Source organism: Rhinatrema bivittatum, chromosome 1, assembly GCF_901001135.1.
Source record: "Rhinatrema bivittatum chromosome 1, aRhiBiv1.1, whole genome shotgun sequence".
Lineage (NCBI taxonomy): Eukaryota > Metazoa > Chordata > Amphibia > Gymnophiona > Rhinatrematidae > Rhinatrema > Rhinatrema bivittatum.
The window spans coordinates 353,207,846-353,222,676 of record NC_042615.1 but is presented as its reverse complement, the minus strand read 5'-3'; the positions used below and the strand labels follow the sequence as shown (position 1 = coordinate 353,222,676).

Below are 14,831 nucleotides of genomic sequence, written 5' to 3'. Positions count from 1 at the left end.
ATACTTTTAATATCCCAGTAATTGCTAATTAAGGGACTCTGTTTATGTTATCCTGTGTGGCTTACGGACTGTCATTCAAGCTCTGGTGTTAAGTCATGACTGTTGCAACTCTTTATTTATGGGGCTACCGGCAAAAGCATTACAAGACGTGCAGCACTCGGCCGACTGTATCATTTCTGGTTCGAGTTTATGGGACCGTATCACGCCGGTCCCTTCGCTCGCTCCACGTACGGGGAGGATTTAATACAAAGTAGCCACGCTGATTCACAAACTCTCGGGCAGTGCAACCTTTCCCTTGATTTGTGCAATATTACCTATTTATATATAATCCTCCATGGGTACTAATGTCTGCCCACCTCGTCTTACTCGCCTTTCAGAAACTAGGGGAAAGAAGAAGCTTTTTCGGTTCTGGGGCCGGCCTAGATTTTGGAATTCTCTGCCTGAAGTTACACCTTACTTTATTGACATAGACTTCCAAGAACCAATTGAAAACCTTCAGAAAATTATTTGATGTGTCTACTTCGCTGACTGCCATGCTGAATGTTAATGATGAGCGATGCTGGCAGCTAGGGAAACGCGATAGTTGTTTTTAATGTATATTGTGGGTGGCTAGTTTTGGAGGTAGCTCATCTGTTTTTATGAATTGATTTTATGAATGTAATATATTGTATCTCGCTCTGAACCATGGACTAATGCGACTTATAACAACATAATTAAATAAAAAAAAGCACACTCTTCTGTAGTCCTGTGTCAGTTTTTCATATGGAACAGCAGCAGGAGAAAGGTAGAAAACTCTTTGATTGCAGATTTTGTCGGGCTGCAAAATTACAAGGAAAGCCTGTAAACTTTATTTATTTTACAGGCCGTTTTAAAGTAGGAAATTCATTGATTTTTCCCCGAATATTTCCGTTGCAGCATCAATGGGGGAGGATTCTGCGGGATTTTACTCCCAGGGTCTGACCCTAGCTGCTGTTTCCTTCTGACGTTTTATTGCTTGGAGCCATTCACGGTGCAGAGAGAAAGGGCTGAATAACACAGCTAAAGCACAACTTCCGATTCTGCTTAGTTATTCATTTTGCCGGAGGCAGACGAGAAAGAAACCCTTTCCCTAATACGATCCCCTTAAAAAAAAAAAAAAAAAGCAACCGTAAAACCAAGCAACAATAATCCCCACAAGGATTTCTGACCTGGGGGATCAAGGTTCCGGGACTCCTCCTCCCTCAGGTGCGGCTCCCCACCTCCCTGGGGGCGGGCGCAGGGGCTCTGGCTCCGCCCCCTGCCTGCCGGCCGGCCAGCGGGAATATAAGGCAGCGGCTGCCTGCTGGCAGCGCCAGAGCAGAGCAGAGCCTGCGTGCGGATAGGCTGAGAGCTCTGCTTCCTTGCACCGATCCGCCGCCGATACCGATGGAGCCCAGGCTGTTGCTGCTGCTACTGCTCGCCTTCCTAGGTAAACGAGAGCCTTCCCTCGCCGTCTTTCTCTGTGCATGTGCATGCCGGGGCTCTTCAGTAGCCCGCAGTGCCCCTTGATGCCGTCTGCAGCCCATCCTCCATCTCTGTATAATTTTTGCTCTGGCGGAGAAAGCAAAAGTCTCCACTCCTTTAAGGAAACGACTTGTCTGGTATCCAGAGCTTTTTCTCTGTTAGGAAAATGACAAGCAGCCTCTCAGGGATGCCTGAAGAGGAACAGCATTAGAAAGGAATAGACCATTTCCTGTACCACACGGTCAGCCTGTAGTGTCGCTGTCCAGTAGGACAGTAACTTGGCATTGTAGGTTTTTGTTGTTACTTTTAGTCAATGGAACGACTGCCCCATAAATACATTCAGTTTTTGCTTGAATTGATTTGTATTTAATTAAACTGTTAGTCCACTGATTTGTTTGCAGGCCAATATTTCTTTGCTTATTGCAAGTTGGATGAAGCACTGAAAGCAACTGGTGGCTTGGACTGATGCATTTCCAAAATCAAGTTCATTTTTTTAAATTCCTGTATGAGGTCTTAAAAGATTATATAGAATGTTTGCTATCTCACTTAGGCCTGCATGGATTCCCTCCCCTTCCCCACACCACTGTCAGTGTAATGTCCAAATGACATCACCTCACCAGAACCATCAACTTTCATGCTGTCTTTTTGTTGTATTGATTTGAAAATATTTGCTAGTGATATGACCCACTGTGTTTACTGCTTAAGTCACTTTTAACTGGAATGAAATTATGATAGGTAATGAAAACATTCTGTGAGAATGTCGGTTTACTTTTATATGCATTTTTGTCTAAAAGAAAATTCAATTTTTCTTGTGTGTGTTTTTTTTCCAGTACTATTGTTAGTCAGCAGCTGAATAAAATATCAGATAAATAATCAATATTGGGTTGCCATCTTAGCCTGAGTGTGTAAGTAATATGTATTCTAAAACATATATTTTTTTTTAATTTGTAGGGTCCCATCGGAGAGTTTTTGGGTCTGCAGTCGGTGTGACAGCAAGTGAAAGAAATGTGTCGCTCTCTGAGGACCACAGTCTCCAGGGGACAGAGGTGACAGTAACAAGGGAAGATGAGGAGAGTGAGGATGAAGAGAACGAGGATGAATTACCTGTATCAGGGTTCACTGAAGAAGAGACAGAGGATGAATTACCCGTATCAGGGTTGACTGAAGAAGATCTCTTTCGAGGTAAGAAACACCAAGGAGAAAATAGTCTTTAGTAACAAAATAAGAAACTGCATTCTAAATTATTTTATATTAGTATTACATGTTATGAATTGTATAAGGGCTACCAAAATGATAAGGGGAATGGAACAGCTCCCCTATGAGGAAAGACTAAAGAGGTTAGGACTTTTCAGCTTGGAGAAGAGACGGCTGAGGGGGGATATGATAGAGATGTTTAAAATCATGAGAGGTCTAGAATGGGTAGATGTGAATCGGTTATTTACTCTTTTGGATAATAGAAAGACTAGGGGGCACTGCATGAAGTTAGCATGCGGCACATTTAAAACGAATCGGAGAAAGTTCTTTTTTACTTAACGCACAATTAAGCTCTGGAATTTGTTGCCAGAGGATGTGGTTAGTGCAGTTAGTGTAGCTGTGTTTAAAAAAGGATTGGATAAGGATTGGATAAGTTCTTGCTATTAAGTTCACTTAGAGAATAGCCACTGCCATTAGCAATGGTAACATGGGATAGACTTAGTTTTTGGGTACTTGCCAGGTTCTTATGGCCTGGATTGGCCACTGTTGGAAACAGGATGCTGGGCTTGATGGTCCCTTGGTCTGACCCAGTATGGCATGTTCTTATTATATTATTTTGTGTTGCCTTTACACAAATTATGTTGATGGTAGATATATACCTTGTTGATGACTACTTGAGGGGTTCATTTTGGTAAAGATTTATGCCACAGTTTGGTGAAATTGGTTTGTGTGCAAAGAATAATGAACAGGATTAAAATCTCCCTGGGACAGAGACATATCTAACTTTTTCTGCAACATGAGAAAAATGTGGCATGACTAGCTGCAGATGCACTGGCCATTTATGCAACTCAAGAATTTAGCGGCTAGAGGACCTGCTGACTAGGATTCTTAGCTGCCACCAAGGAGCCCTTTTTTCCCTCCATTTTTAAGGAACAATGACTAAAAAATCAAAGTATACTTTGTGTAATGGCTTTTCACAAATTTTCAGGGAATCATCTGGTTCCGCTTCTTTCCACTTGCTGCTTGCCCAGGATACACACATTCCCTTTAGTTTAATCAACCTGCTCTTCACACTAGGATTTGCACAGTTTAAAAAAAAATGACACCGACTAGTTTTTTTGCTATATGATAGCTGGCAAAATATTGACTGGTGGTCACTCAAGTTCTAATGCTACAAGTACTTCAGTGGTCCACTTGTCGGATGTACCAAAAACAGATGGGGCAAAGAATCTCAGCTCTGCTTATGAGATGTTTTGAGGACAATTTACACCTTGCTGTCATTGCACAGAGACTACTGATTGTACGTAGGGCAAAGAAATTTTATTTATGAGCACACAGTGGAATTCAAGTCCTTGTGAACTCCCATCTTGTAGTGTTATCTCTCTTTAGGTGCTGAAAATACACTGACAAACGAGCCAATGCATGTTGATGAGCCTATTAGTTATTAGTCCCGTGCGATCCAGAAAGTAAAATGTGCAGCCAAGCCGCACATTTTACTCTCAGAAATTAACTCCTGCCGGTACCGGGAAAGTGTACAGAAAAGCAGAAAAAACTGCTTTTCTGTACACCCTCCGACTTAATATCATAGCGATATTAAGTTGGAGGCCCTCCCCAAAGAAAAAAAAAATCTACCCAAGGGTTGGAAAACGGATGCTCAATTTTGCTGGCATTCGTTTTCTGAACCCATGGCTGTCAGCGGGTTCGACAACCGATGCCAGTAAAATTAAGCGTCAGCTGTCAAACCCGCTGACAGCTGCTGCCTCCTTATTACCGCGGGCTCTAATTTGCATACTTTTGCTTAGTGAATCGCGGGCCCAGGAGAGTGGCCTGGACGCACGTCAGGAGAGCGGGCGCTTGCTGGCTCTCCCGCGAGGCCTGGTGCACAGTGAATGAAGTGGTGCAATCCTCTCCATATTTTACAGTTCTTTGACCCACCTGTAAGCCACATATCTAATTTATGGACTTTTATAAACATCTTATTTTACTGATCATTTTGTCCAGCATTTTTTAAATTATTGTATTGATAGGCTGAAAGAAAAAATATAGACACAGTATGTTATAAAGGTGAAAAATGAAAGTTTCACAGGAAAGAACATATAATGTAACATACTACAAATGTCCTAAGTGTATTTAAATCAATGATTTTGTTGGTTTTAACATATGCCATACTGGGTCAGACCAAAGATCCATCAAACCCAGTATCCTGTTTCCTAACAGTGGCCAGCCCAAGTCACAAATACCTGGCAGGATCCCAAAAGGTCGATAGATTCCTTGCTACTTATCCCAGGGATAACAGTGGCTTTCCCCAAGTCTAACAATCATGGTGAATGGACAGTTGGATCCCTTGCCTTTTGAAGGTGCATTACTTTCTCTGATTAGCTTGCTTTAATAGCGTTCAGGCACAGGAATGTGGCAGTCAGATCCTTGCCCCCAGGCTTATTCTGTTTGGCTCTTGGCTCCATGGTGATGACTAAGTGACTGAATCAGCCACTCTTTAGCGCTCTGGATGTTTAGGAGGGTGACACATTCTCAGCACTAATCATTGGCAGTCAACAAGGGTATGAGTTTAAACTTCACCGAGATACACCAGACTGTAAAATGTGGAAATGTCTTTATCATAGGCTATTTGTTCCCACCTGGAAAGCTAATATGCTTAATGTCCTTGCGGATTGCGGTTTATTGCAGCACTTCCACATGCTGAGTAAACATCTGTTAATGACCTCAGTCCCGTTTGCATTCTCTATCGGTTTGATAATTTGTCATAATTCTGTTGATTTTACATTTACATTAACAAAAAAACCCCCAAAGGCTTATGTAATATCTCTATCCCACTTGCTCCCCAGGATAGATGTATATTGTTTGATTACAAATATTGGTTTCCTGTAATTAGGCAGTCAATTCCTAACCTGATGTTTTTCATTCATCCCTATGAAGAATGCAAATTGAGGCTAATTGCTGAGAATAAGAAAATAAAATATCTATTTGCATTATGCGACCTCTGACCAGATCTTTCACTTCAGAGGTACTTGCACTTTATTGAGCCCTGTTTTGTTTAGTCACTCTTAAAAATGGGGAATTTGGAAATTTTGTTAAAAATAATCCATAGTTTTTACAGAGTAGTCAGAGACTTGTCAGCTGATCCTTTTTGTCAGTGGTTAATGCAGAGCAATTACAGAAAAATAGTGGGATACTATCATTTATTTTGTTCCGCTAGCATGTGCCTTGCTGCGTAGGATTACACACACGACTGTAATGTAAATTGAAACACAGGGAGGTTAAGTGCCTTGCTCAAGGTCACACAGTGATCAAAACCGTGTTCAGTTCATAAATTGCACTAAAAAACTTGTCTGGTCCAGTGTCTCATGTTGATTGGTTGTCATTTACGACTGCTTTGTAAATAGTCACATATTAGCACAACTGTCCTCCTGTTTAGCAGCCAAACATCTACAATGCTCTGTGAGTAGAATTTGCCCCGTGCTGCATGGCAATAATGGGCTGATGATCTAACCCATCCCAGTTAAATTTACATTCATGGGAAAGCTCGGTGGCAGGATCCCACTCCAATTGAGCTGGAGGCCTAAAAAGAGCAGGAAGAAACTGCCAGATTAAAAGGTGATGGCCGATCCTGTTAATGTCCAACCTCAAGTCATAAATCCTTGACCTGGTAGGCCTAAGAGTATAGTATCGTATAAAGATACCGTATAGACACGTTTCATGGAATGGCATACTCTTGGTTCTTTCTTTGATGAAATCATGGTGGCTTCCCTCCTGTGAATCTGTTGGTCCTGTGCATTTGTACCCCCCCCCCCCCCATGCATCCTAATTCCCAACTCATTCCCCCTCTAGCAGGAGAAGGGAAGGAATTCGCAGTGCAGTCATGTTGAAAATGTAGGATACCTGCAGATTACAGCACTGGCATATTATCCCTTTTTGGAAAATTATTGGTAACGCTGCTTGGGCCTCTCTTACAGTTTCTGGACAGACTGTCTTTTGCAAGTGGGATTCACTTTCTTTTATTTCTTTTTTGCTTTTTCAGTTGAACCTGTGGTAAAACCCAAAAACACCGAGAAAGACGGCGAAAAGAAAAATACCGAGAAAAAGAAGAACCGGGCAGGAAAAGGAAAGGGGAACAAGAAAAACAAGAAGAAGGAGAATCCATGTGAAACTACACACAAGGGCTTCTGTTTTCACGGCGAATGCAGATATTTGGAAGACCTCCAAAAGGTGGCATGCATGTAAGTTCGGATGCAAATACAACTTTTCTGAGCTCTGATGTCATCAGTATTTGAAGGAGCAACTTAAAAGAGAGAGTCTTCTGTAGAGACAGCAACAAGATGCCCTTTTTATTAACATGGTAGTTGTCGGACGGACACCAATTGGCGCACCCCAGTTGTACAGTCATTTTGCTCTACACTGATAAAGGATTCATCCTCGTGGGCCAGCTGTAAAAGCTTGACTGCTTGTGGGATATCACTCCTGATCAAAGTCAGTTCATCTTGTCTTCCCATGCCAGGTGGATGAGCTTACAAGCCTCCATACTTAATTTACCACCCAGGGCCTCCCACCTCCCGTGCCTTACTGCCAAGCTTTGTAACGCTCTAGTCAGCTACCAAAGCTACTGAGACTATTGCCTGAACATCTGGCCACCTAGGTTCCTATGGCCATGCTGGACAATAATTGGCCACCACCAGCCTGCCGGTATTGACCCATTTGGTTTCTGGGGAGCTGTGGCCAGCCGGTTTCCCCCGGGCTACCCCATGGCCTGTACTCATTAGCTTGTGTTCCCTTTATCTGTGCTGTGCTTTTTCCCCTATCACCTGTACTCTACACTTGAGGTAATGACGGGTGGGTTGTTTGCAATACTGCAGCTTTTTAATCTTGTCCCTACACTGTGCTCTACATCTGTCCCAAACATGCTGAAATTCTGTCACAGTACTGGTTTCTACCGCCTCTAGCTGGTAGGCTGCACCGGGCATGTTACCACGCTCTCAGTACAGCAGTATTCACTCATGCATCCTTTGAACCTTCCCCTCTGCAGCATCAGGTCATGACCCCGTCGAGCATGAATTTCCTTTTCTATGGAAAATAAATGCTTGATTCGTACCAGCTTTTCACCTCCCTTCCCATTTACCAAGTAGAACCCTGAACTGGCAGCGCTGCTTCTCCTGAGCTCTGGGTGCACAGCCTTGTGAAGGCTGAAGAACGAGGACATTACACTGAAAGAGGACATGCATGTGTGTTTAGATAATTTTCAGTTGCAGGAATGAAGTGACCGGGCTGGAGTTAATGAAACATTATGCATTACATTTAAAATTGCAAACCTTTCCATCCTGGAGTTAATTGCTAAGCTGCACAATGACCCCCACAGAACTGGCCGCTGGTTATTAGTTAACAGAGCAGAGAATAGAAAGTAGAGATGTGAATCGTGTCCTCGATCGTCTTAACGATCGATTTCGGCTGGGAGGGGGAGGGAATCGTATCGTTGCCGTTTGGGTGTTTAGAATATCGTGAAAATCGTTAAAATTGTGAACCGGCACACTAAAACCCACCCCCGACCCTTTAAATTAAATCCCCCACCCCCAAATGCCTTAAATTACCCTGGGATCCAGCGGCGGTCCATAGCTAAATCGGGGGAAGGGGGAGGGCAGGAAAACCGGCACACTAAATCCCCCTAAAACCCACCCCCGACCCTTTAAATTAAATCCCCCCCTCCCGAACCCCCCCCAAATGCCTTAAAGTACCCTGGGGTCCAGCGGCGGTCCGAAACGGGCTCCTGCTGTTGAAGCGTGTTGTCTTCAGCCGGCGCCATTTTGCAAAATGGCCGCCGCAAAATGGCGGCGGCCATAGACCAACACGATTCGACCGCAGGAGGTCGCTTCCGGACCCCCGCTGGACTTTTGGCAAGTCTTGTGGGGGTCAGGAGGCCCCCCCAAGCTGGCCAAAAGTCTCTGGGGGTCCAGCGGGCGTCCGGGAGCGATCTCCTGCCGCGAATCATTTTCCGTACGGATAATGGCGCCGGCAGGAGGTCGTTCAGCGAGGGTTCCGGACCTCCGCTGAACGACCTCCTGCAGTTGATCTCCTGCCGGCGCCATTATCCATACGGAAAACGATTCGCGGCAGGAGATCGCTCCCGGACGCCCGCTGGACCCCCAGAGACTTTTGGCCAGCTTGGGGGGGCCTCCTGACCCCCACAAGACTTGCCAAAAGTCCAGCGGGGGTCCGGAAGCGACCTCCTGCGGTCGAATCGTGTTGGTCTATGGCCACCGCCATTTTGCGGCGGCCATTTAGCAAAATGGCGCCGGCTGAAGACAACACGCTTCAACAGCAGGAGCCCGTTTCGGACCACCGTTGGACCCCAGGGTACTTTAAGGCATTTGGGGGGATTTAATTTAAAGGGTCGGGGTGGGTTTTAGGGGGATTTAGTGTGCCGGTTTTCCTGCCCTCCCCCTTCCCCCGATTTCATTTAAAGGGTCGGGGGTGGGTTTTAGGGGGATTTAGTGTGCCGGTTTTCCTGCCCTCCCCCTTCCCCCGATTTAGCTATGGACCGCCGCTGGACCCCAGGGTAATTTAAGGCATTTGGGGGGGGGGGGTTCGGGAGGGTGGGGGATTTAATTTAAAGGGTCGGGGGTGCGTTTTAGGGGGTTTTAGTGTGCCGGTTTTCCTGCCCTCCCCCTTCCCCCGATTTACGATTTTTTGACGATAAATCGGGGGAATTGGTATTGTATCGTGGCCCTAACGATTTCTGACGATTTAAAATATATCGGACGATATTTTAAATTGTCAAAAAACGATTCACATCCCTAAAGGCATGTATTAGTCTGGGGTGTGATGAGGCCAGTAAACTCAGGAGGGTTTTAACCACTGAGAAGTCTCGTGCTAGAAGGATGGTTGTAATTAATGAAACTCTTTTTCATACCAGTAACATATTGAGATGTGTACGGTAAAGTATACACTGTACTTGAACAGAAATACACAGCATTCTAATTCCCAAGAAAATGTTAGCACAAAGCAAACTTTTCATGTTTCTAACCACACCTAATGAACACAAGAAAATGTGGGATCTGTGTGTGTGTGTATGGGATGTCTATCTCTTGACAGTGCAATGCCTTCAGCACTTGCTCCAGTTAAGTTAAGACATTACCACAGTTTTGGTTTTTTTTTCACCTCGCAGATGCCAGCTGCATTATTTTGGGGAGCGTTGCAGCGAGATGTCGATGAAGACTCAGACAAAGGGGGACTTGAGTGACACCTCGATGACGGCGCTAGTGGTGGTGGCTGTTCTGTTGTCAGCCATCAGCTTCATTGCGATCATCATCATTATTGTAATCCAGTAAGTCTGGCATTTACCATATTGCAAAACAAAAAACAAACAAAAAACCCCCCCAAAACAAACAAACCCCCACCCCCCCAGGAAGCTGGAATGCTGGGCCTTGCTTTTAAAAGAGGGATACTTTTTCATTCTTTGCCTGCACAACAACAACAAAAAAAAGATTTGAAAACAGGATCTTTAGTAATAGTGCATTGTGTATGTACAATATGAGCCTTGAATCTTATCGGCTTTGTAGAGGGTATATGCTATGCATATACCATAAGAAGAACATAAGAACATGCCATGCTGGGTCAGACCAAGGGTCTATCAAGCCCAGCATCCTGTCTCCAACAGTGGCCAACCAAGTTGCAAGTACCCAAACATTAAGACGGTAACTTTCAAACCTCAGGTGCGCATGTTATAAAATACGCTACCCCTGCATGCGAGTGCCGAATCGCGTGTGTAAAGGGGGGAGGAATTCACAACCTGTGTGCGGCGACGCAATAGGCCTTTTCCCCAGTTCCCTCTCTGTTTCTGTTCCCTCCCAGTAAAGGAGCGGACTGGGGGGGAACTTTCTAAACCCCCTACCTAAGCTGACTCCCTTTTACCCTATCTGCCCCGACCCCTAGAATCCACTAACTACCCTTCTTTTTTTTTGCTTTTGCACTTACTCCATCTCTGGAGCAGCAGCAGCTTCTGCAGGCCAGTTGGTTGCCAGCTTGTGCTTCAGCGAGACAGTGCCTAATGGCGCTGTCCCGGCCCGCCCAGACTCCAACTTGGCCCGCCCCTTTTTCTGAAAGCCTTTATTGTGTGCATATGGGCAGATACGCACGTGGCTGTGAGCGTTTTAAAATCCAAATGGCACGCGCTTCCCATCCATGCGTGTATCTGCCCGTTTCGGTGCATGCTGCCCTTTTAAAATTCAGCCTTAAATGAATAGATCCCAAACTACTAATCCTTATTGATTAATAGCAGTTTATGGACTTTTGCTCTAGGAAGTTATCCAAACCTTTTTTAAACCCAGCTACACTAACTGCTCTAACCACATCCTCTGGCAGTGATTTGCAGAGCTTAACTATGTGATGAGTGAAAGAATTTTCTCTGATTTGTTTTAAATGAGCTACTTGCTAATTCATGTATTATCCCTAAGTGTAAATAACCAATTCACATTTACCTGTTCAAGTCCTTTCATGATTTTGTAGACCTCAGTCATATCCTCCCTCAGCCTTCTCTTCTCCAAGGTGAAAAGTCCTAACCACTTTAGTCTTTCCTCATAGGGGAGCTGTTCCATCCCCTTTATCATTTTGGTCACCCTTCTCTGTAGTTTGTCCAGATCTGTACTCAAGACCTCTTTATGTTGCTACATAGAGTTTGAGGAGAGGAGTGTCCACAAATCTCTTTTCTTGAGACAATGGCACTAGTATTTTAATATGCAATATTTAGCAGCTTTTTTTTTTCTTAATGTACATGCTACACTGAAAAGAGGAATAATATGACAAATTAACATTATAGTAGATCTTGGCAAGGCATGCATTGCCCAATGATGGGATTAGGCCCATATGATACGATTCTGTCAGGTCAAATAATACATATTTTAAAATCACCCTGACAGCATTGATATTTGTTTTTATAGTTCACAGTAGTCCAATAACTTATAACCTTATGTTTTTAAGAATGCTACCATTTTTTATGGTTCAACATGTTTTATTAAATTTGGTGCATGGATGTATTATAGTGCATATACAGATATATCTATATATAGATAGATAAACCAAATTTTATGTCTTAGTAAGCTAAATTTGTCATTGCTAAAGTTTTATTCACATTTAGTCATATACTTGTGAATATGATACATATGTGGTACTTATAAAATTTAAGCTTTAGAAAGAATAGATTGGCGTGAAGGCTAGAGTTTTTTAAAATAACTAAATGGACTACACTAATTTAAATGGAATTATTTTGCTATCCTACAGCACTCATAAAAAGTATTCCAGAGGATATGAAGGAGAAGTTGAGGAAAAAAAGAGACTCGGTCAAGAAAATGGAAGTGGAGACCTGGATGTGTGACAAAGGGATAAAACTGCAGGTGCGTATTTGCCTTGAAGTGTAAGAATTATTGCGTTTTTTGTTTTTTTTTGTGTGTGTGTGTGTTTGCATGTGTAATATAGTTTTGGTCATGGGATCATGCTTGTATTTCTTAAGCCCACAGAATGGGAAGGCCGAGTTTTTGGACTAAGAGGCATCGGGTTTTGCATTTTTACTCTTTCCGTGAGGTCCTTGGATTCCTAATCAAGGTCTTAAAGGGCAAAGTGAAGGGTTTGGCACGTGCGTGTTCCATGTTCTTCATCTGATATTCAGGTCCTCCACAATCTTGAATCCAGCTTTCCTAAACATGGTCCTCAGCCTCCTTTATAGATGAAGAGACTTTCATTGACATTTTAAACTTACTTTTATTTGGTTCTCATGTTGTTGTGAGCTGATCCATCAGTGAAACTCCGCTGTGATATCGGCTCATTCTCCTCTGGAGTATGTGTTAAAAGTCGGATGCACAAAGGGGCTTGATTTATTCAAGGTTTTCCCCCACTTGCATAAAATTTGGTGGGGGAGCCTTGACGAAGCAGATTTCATGTGTTTGCAATGTAAGTTCACTGCACAGGAGCTTACTGCATTACTCATTTTTAAGAAAAAATTTCCTCAAGCCTAGAGAATCTGAGTAAGTTATACTCGTTGAAAGGGGCCAGGCTGCAGTCTGAGAAGGGAACCTTATCACCTGTGTACGATTTTTTTTGTTTTTCCACTATTCAATAACAGTCTTACAAGTTTAATTTAATAGCAAGGGCCATTTGTTGTTTTTTTTTAAACTGCTATGTTTCCTTGACTTAGAGAGCTGTTATGGCCCTTTATAAATGGGCACTTCCCTAATTGAGCAAAGGAGATCCCATAACCGGTTGGTAAAATGCCACTTACTGCCCAGTCATCGAAAACCTCTGATCCCATATTTATTTAAAGGGTTTTATATTCTGCTTATATAAGATTAACCTTTCTGATTCTTCCTTTCCCCACACAGTAAAACCGCTATGAGCATAGGAAGCCCCTTATAGGTGTACAATTAAACAGATTGCAGCTACTTCTTATTTCTAAAGCAGTCCGAGACACAGTAGCACTTTCTGTGTGGGCGCACGGCACTAGGCTTTACCTCATGCCTTACGCACATATATACCTCATGCTCACATGATGATTGTTGCTAGTCTAATTCAAAAAGTTGTGCTCAAGTTTATTTATCATTTCTAAAAATATCCTTAGCCTTAATCATTTTTTTTCCCCTTACAGAATGTTCAGCTGATGGAGAATTTCACTGCCGGGGTGATAATGAGGAAGATGGGCCTTCTCATCAGAACACATCTACTTGAAGATAGGATCTGGTTACTAACAGGGAGACACTGTCAGGGGTGCCACAGTGGGAATCCCTGGCCTCTGTTTTCTGCAGTGGTGATGCTGCTGCAGCAGACACAAACTGAAGGGGGACCCAAGACTTGGCAGTGGCTTATCAGAAGTTAGTTGGGCAGGATGGGCCAATTCTGTTGTGTCAATTTTCAGATCACCGATGCTCCACCAAAGAGGAAAAAGATCAACCAGAAGCAAAAGAAAGTTCTTTTGGTTTTCTCTGAAAACAGAGAGGAATGTAACTTAATTAGCCCAGAATATGTAATGGGCAAGTCACTTTACCCTCTGTTGCCTCAGGTGCAAACTTAGATTGTGAGCCCTCTGGGGACAGGGAAATATCTACAGTACCTGCATGTAACCCCCTTTTGAAGTTCCGAAAAGTGGAATATAAATAATAAATTTAAGGGAGGGCTGGATGGATCAAAGAAGCTGGCACGAAGTGACAGGGTCTTTCACTTTTAAGTTCATCGCTTTGAATCCGAAAGTCACTTCCGTTGGGAAGCAGTTTGATGGCCTGTCTGAAATAAGGCTGGGTCCTCAGTCCAATCCTGATGAGTGGCCACACCACAAAGTCACCGTCACAGTACCGGAGATTGCACAGGCAAGGAGACCAAATTACCCTCCTATTCCTCAAAGTAGGCTTTAGGTAATGTTGGCAGGGCATTGGGAGGGAATCTTGTTCTGCCACTGCTTGCTCAGTCTGCTACGTTCTACCAACATGCACAAAAAATATGTAGCTTCACTCATAACTAAAAGATTGGATCACAGTTTGACAGCTTTTACTCTTATCTTCCTCCCTTGTATAGCTACAAGGACATGCAGATTGGAACAACAGGACTGGCTGATCCTTAGTTCAACTAATTATTGACAGTGGGAGCCATCAAGTTTCTAATATTTTCAAATTTTTTCCATAGCAATAACGTACAAAGCTCAAAACTATTACTAAAATGATAGTAAAAAATGTCTGTTTTGCTATGGCAGCCCTGACAGTGTTCCTTTAAAGAACATGGATTCTAAAGATCATATTTTTTGCTAATTTATAATTGCTACAAAATATTTTTATAATGTAAATATTTATTTTATTTAATATTTAATGACATTTGACTTGTTCTAGTTTATTTTTCTTATTTTGCAATTGTTACAATATTTATTTTAGGATGTTATCGATAAACATTTTTTTAATGAAAATACAGCAAGAGTTGGTGTTTTCTTTGAGATTTTAAGATACCAAGGATTGGGTAGTTCGGTGTGGGTCTATATTTGCTCAACTTTTTCCTGAAAAAGTGGAGTGGAACCTAGTGATTAGAGCAGGGGACTAAGGGTCATCGCATGGAATTGGATGGAGGCAGGTTCAGAGAGAAAACATGAAGAAATGCTGCTTTGCTGAAAAGATGGTGGATGG

The 14,831-nt window shown here is 43.1% G+C and overlaps 1 protein-coding gene across 1 annotated transcript; it reads left to right on the top strand.

The window, feature by feature from the left end:
• Positions 1 to 1,316: 1,316 nt before the first annotated feature.
• AREG (amphiregulin) lies at positions 1,317 to 14,579 on the top strand. The gene is made up of 6 exons (XM_029599994.1): positions 1,317 to 1,447; positions 2,434 to 2,664; positions 6,713 to 6,911; positions 9,848 to 10,006; positions 11,959 to 12,071; positions 13,316 to 14,579. Exons 1-5 carry the CDS (start codon positions 1,405 to 1,407, stop codon positions 12,050 to 12,052), a joined length of 726 nt encoding a protein of 241 aa, XP_029455854.1. The 5' UTR covers positions 1,317 to 1,404; the 3' UTR covers positions 12,053 to 12,071; positions 13,316 to 14,579.
• The last annotated feature ends 252 nt before the right edge of the window (positions 14,580 to 14,831 follow it).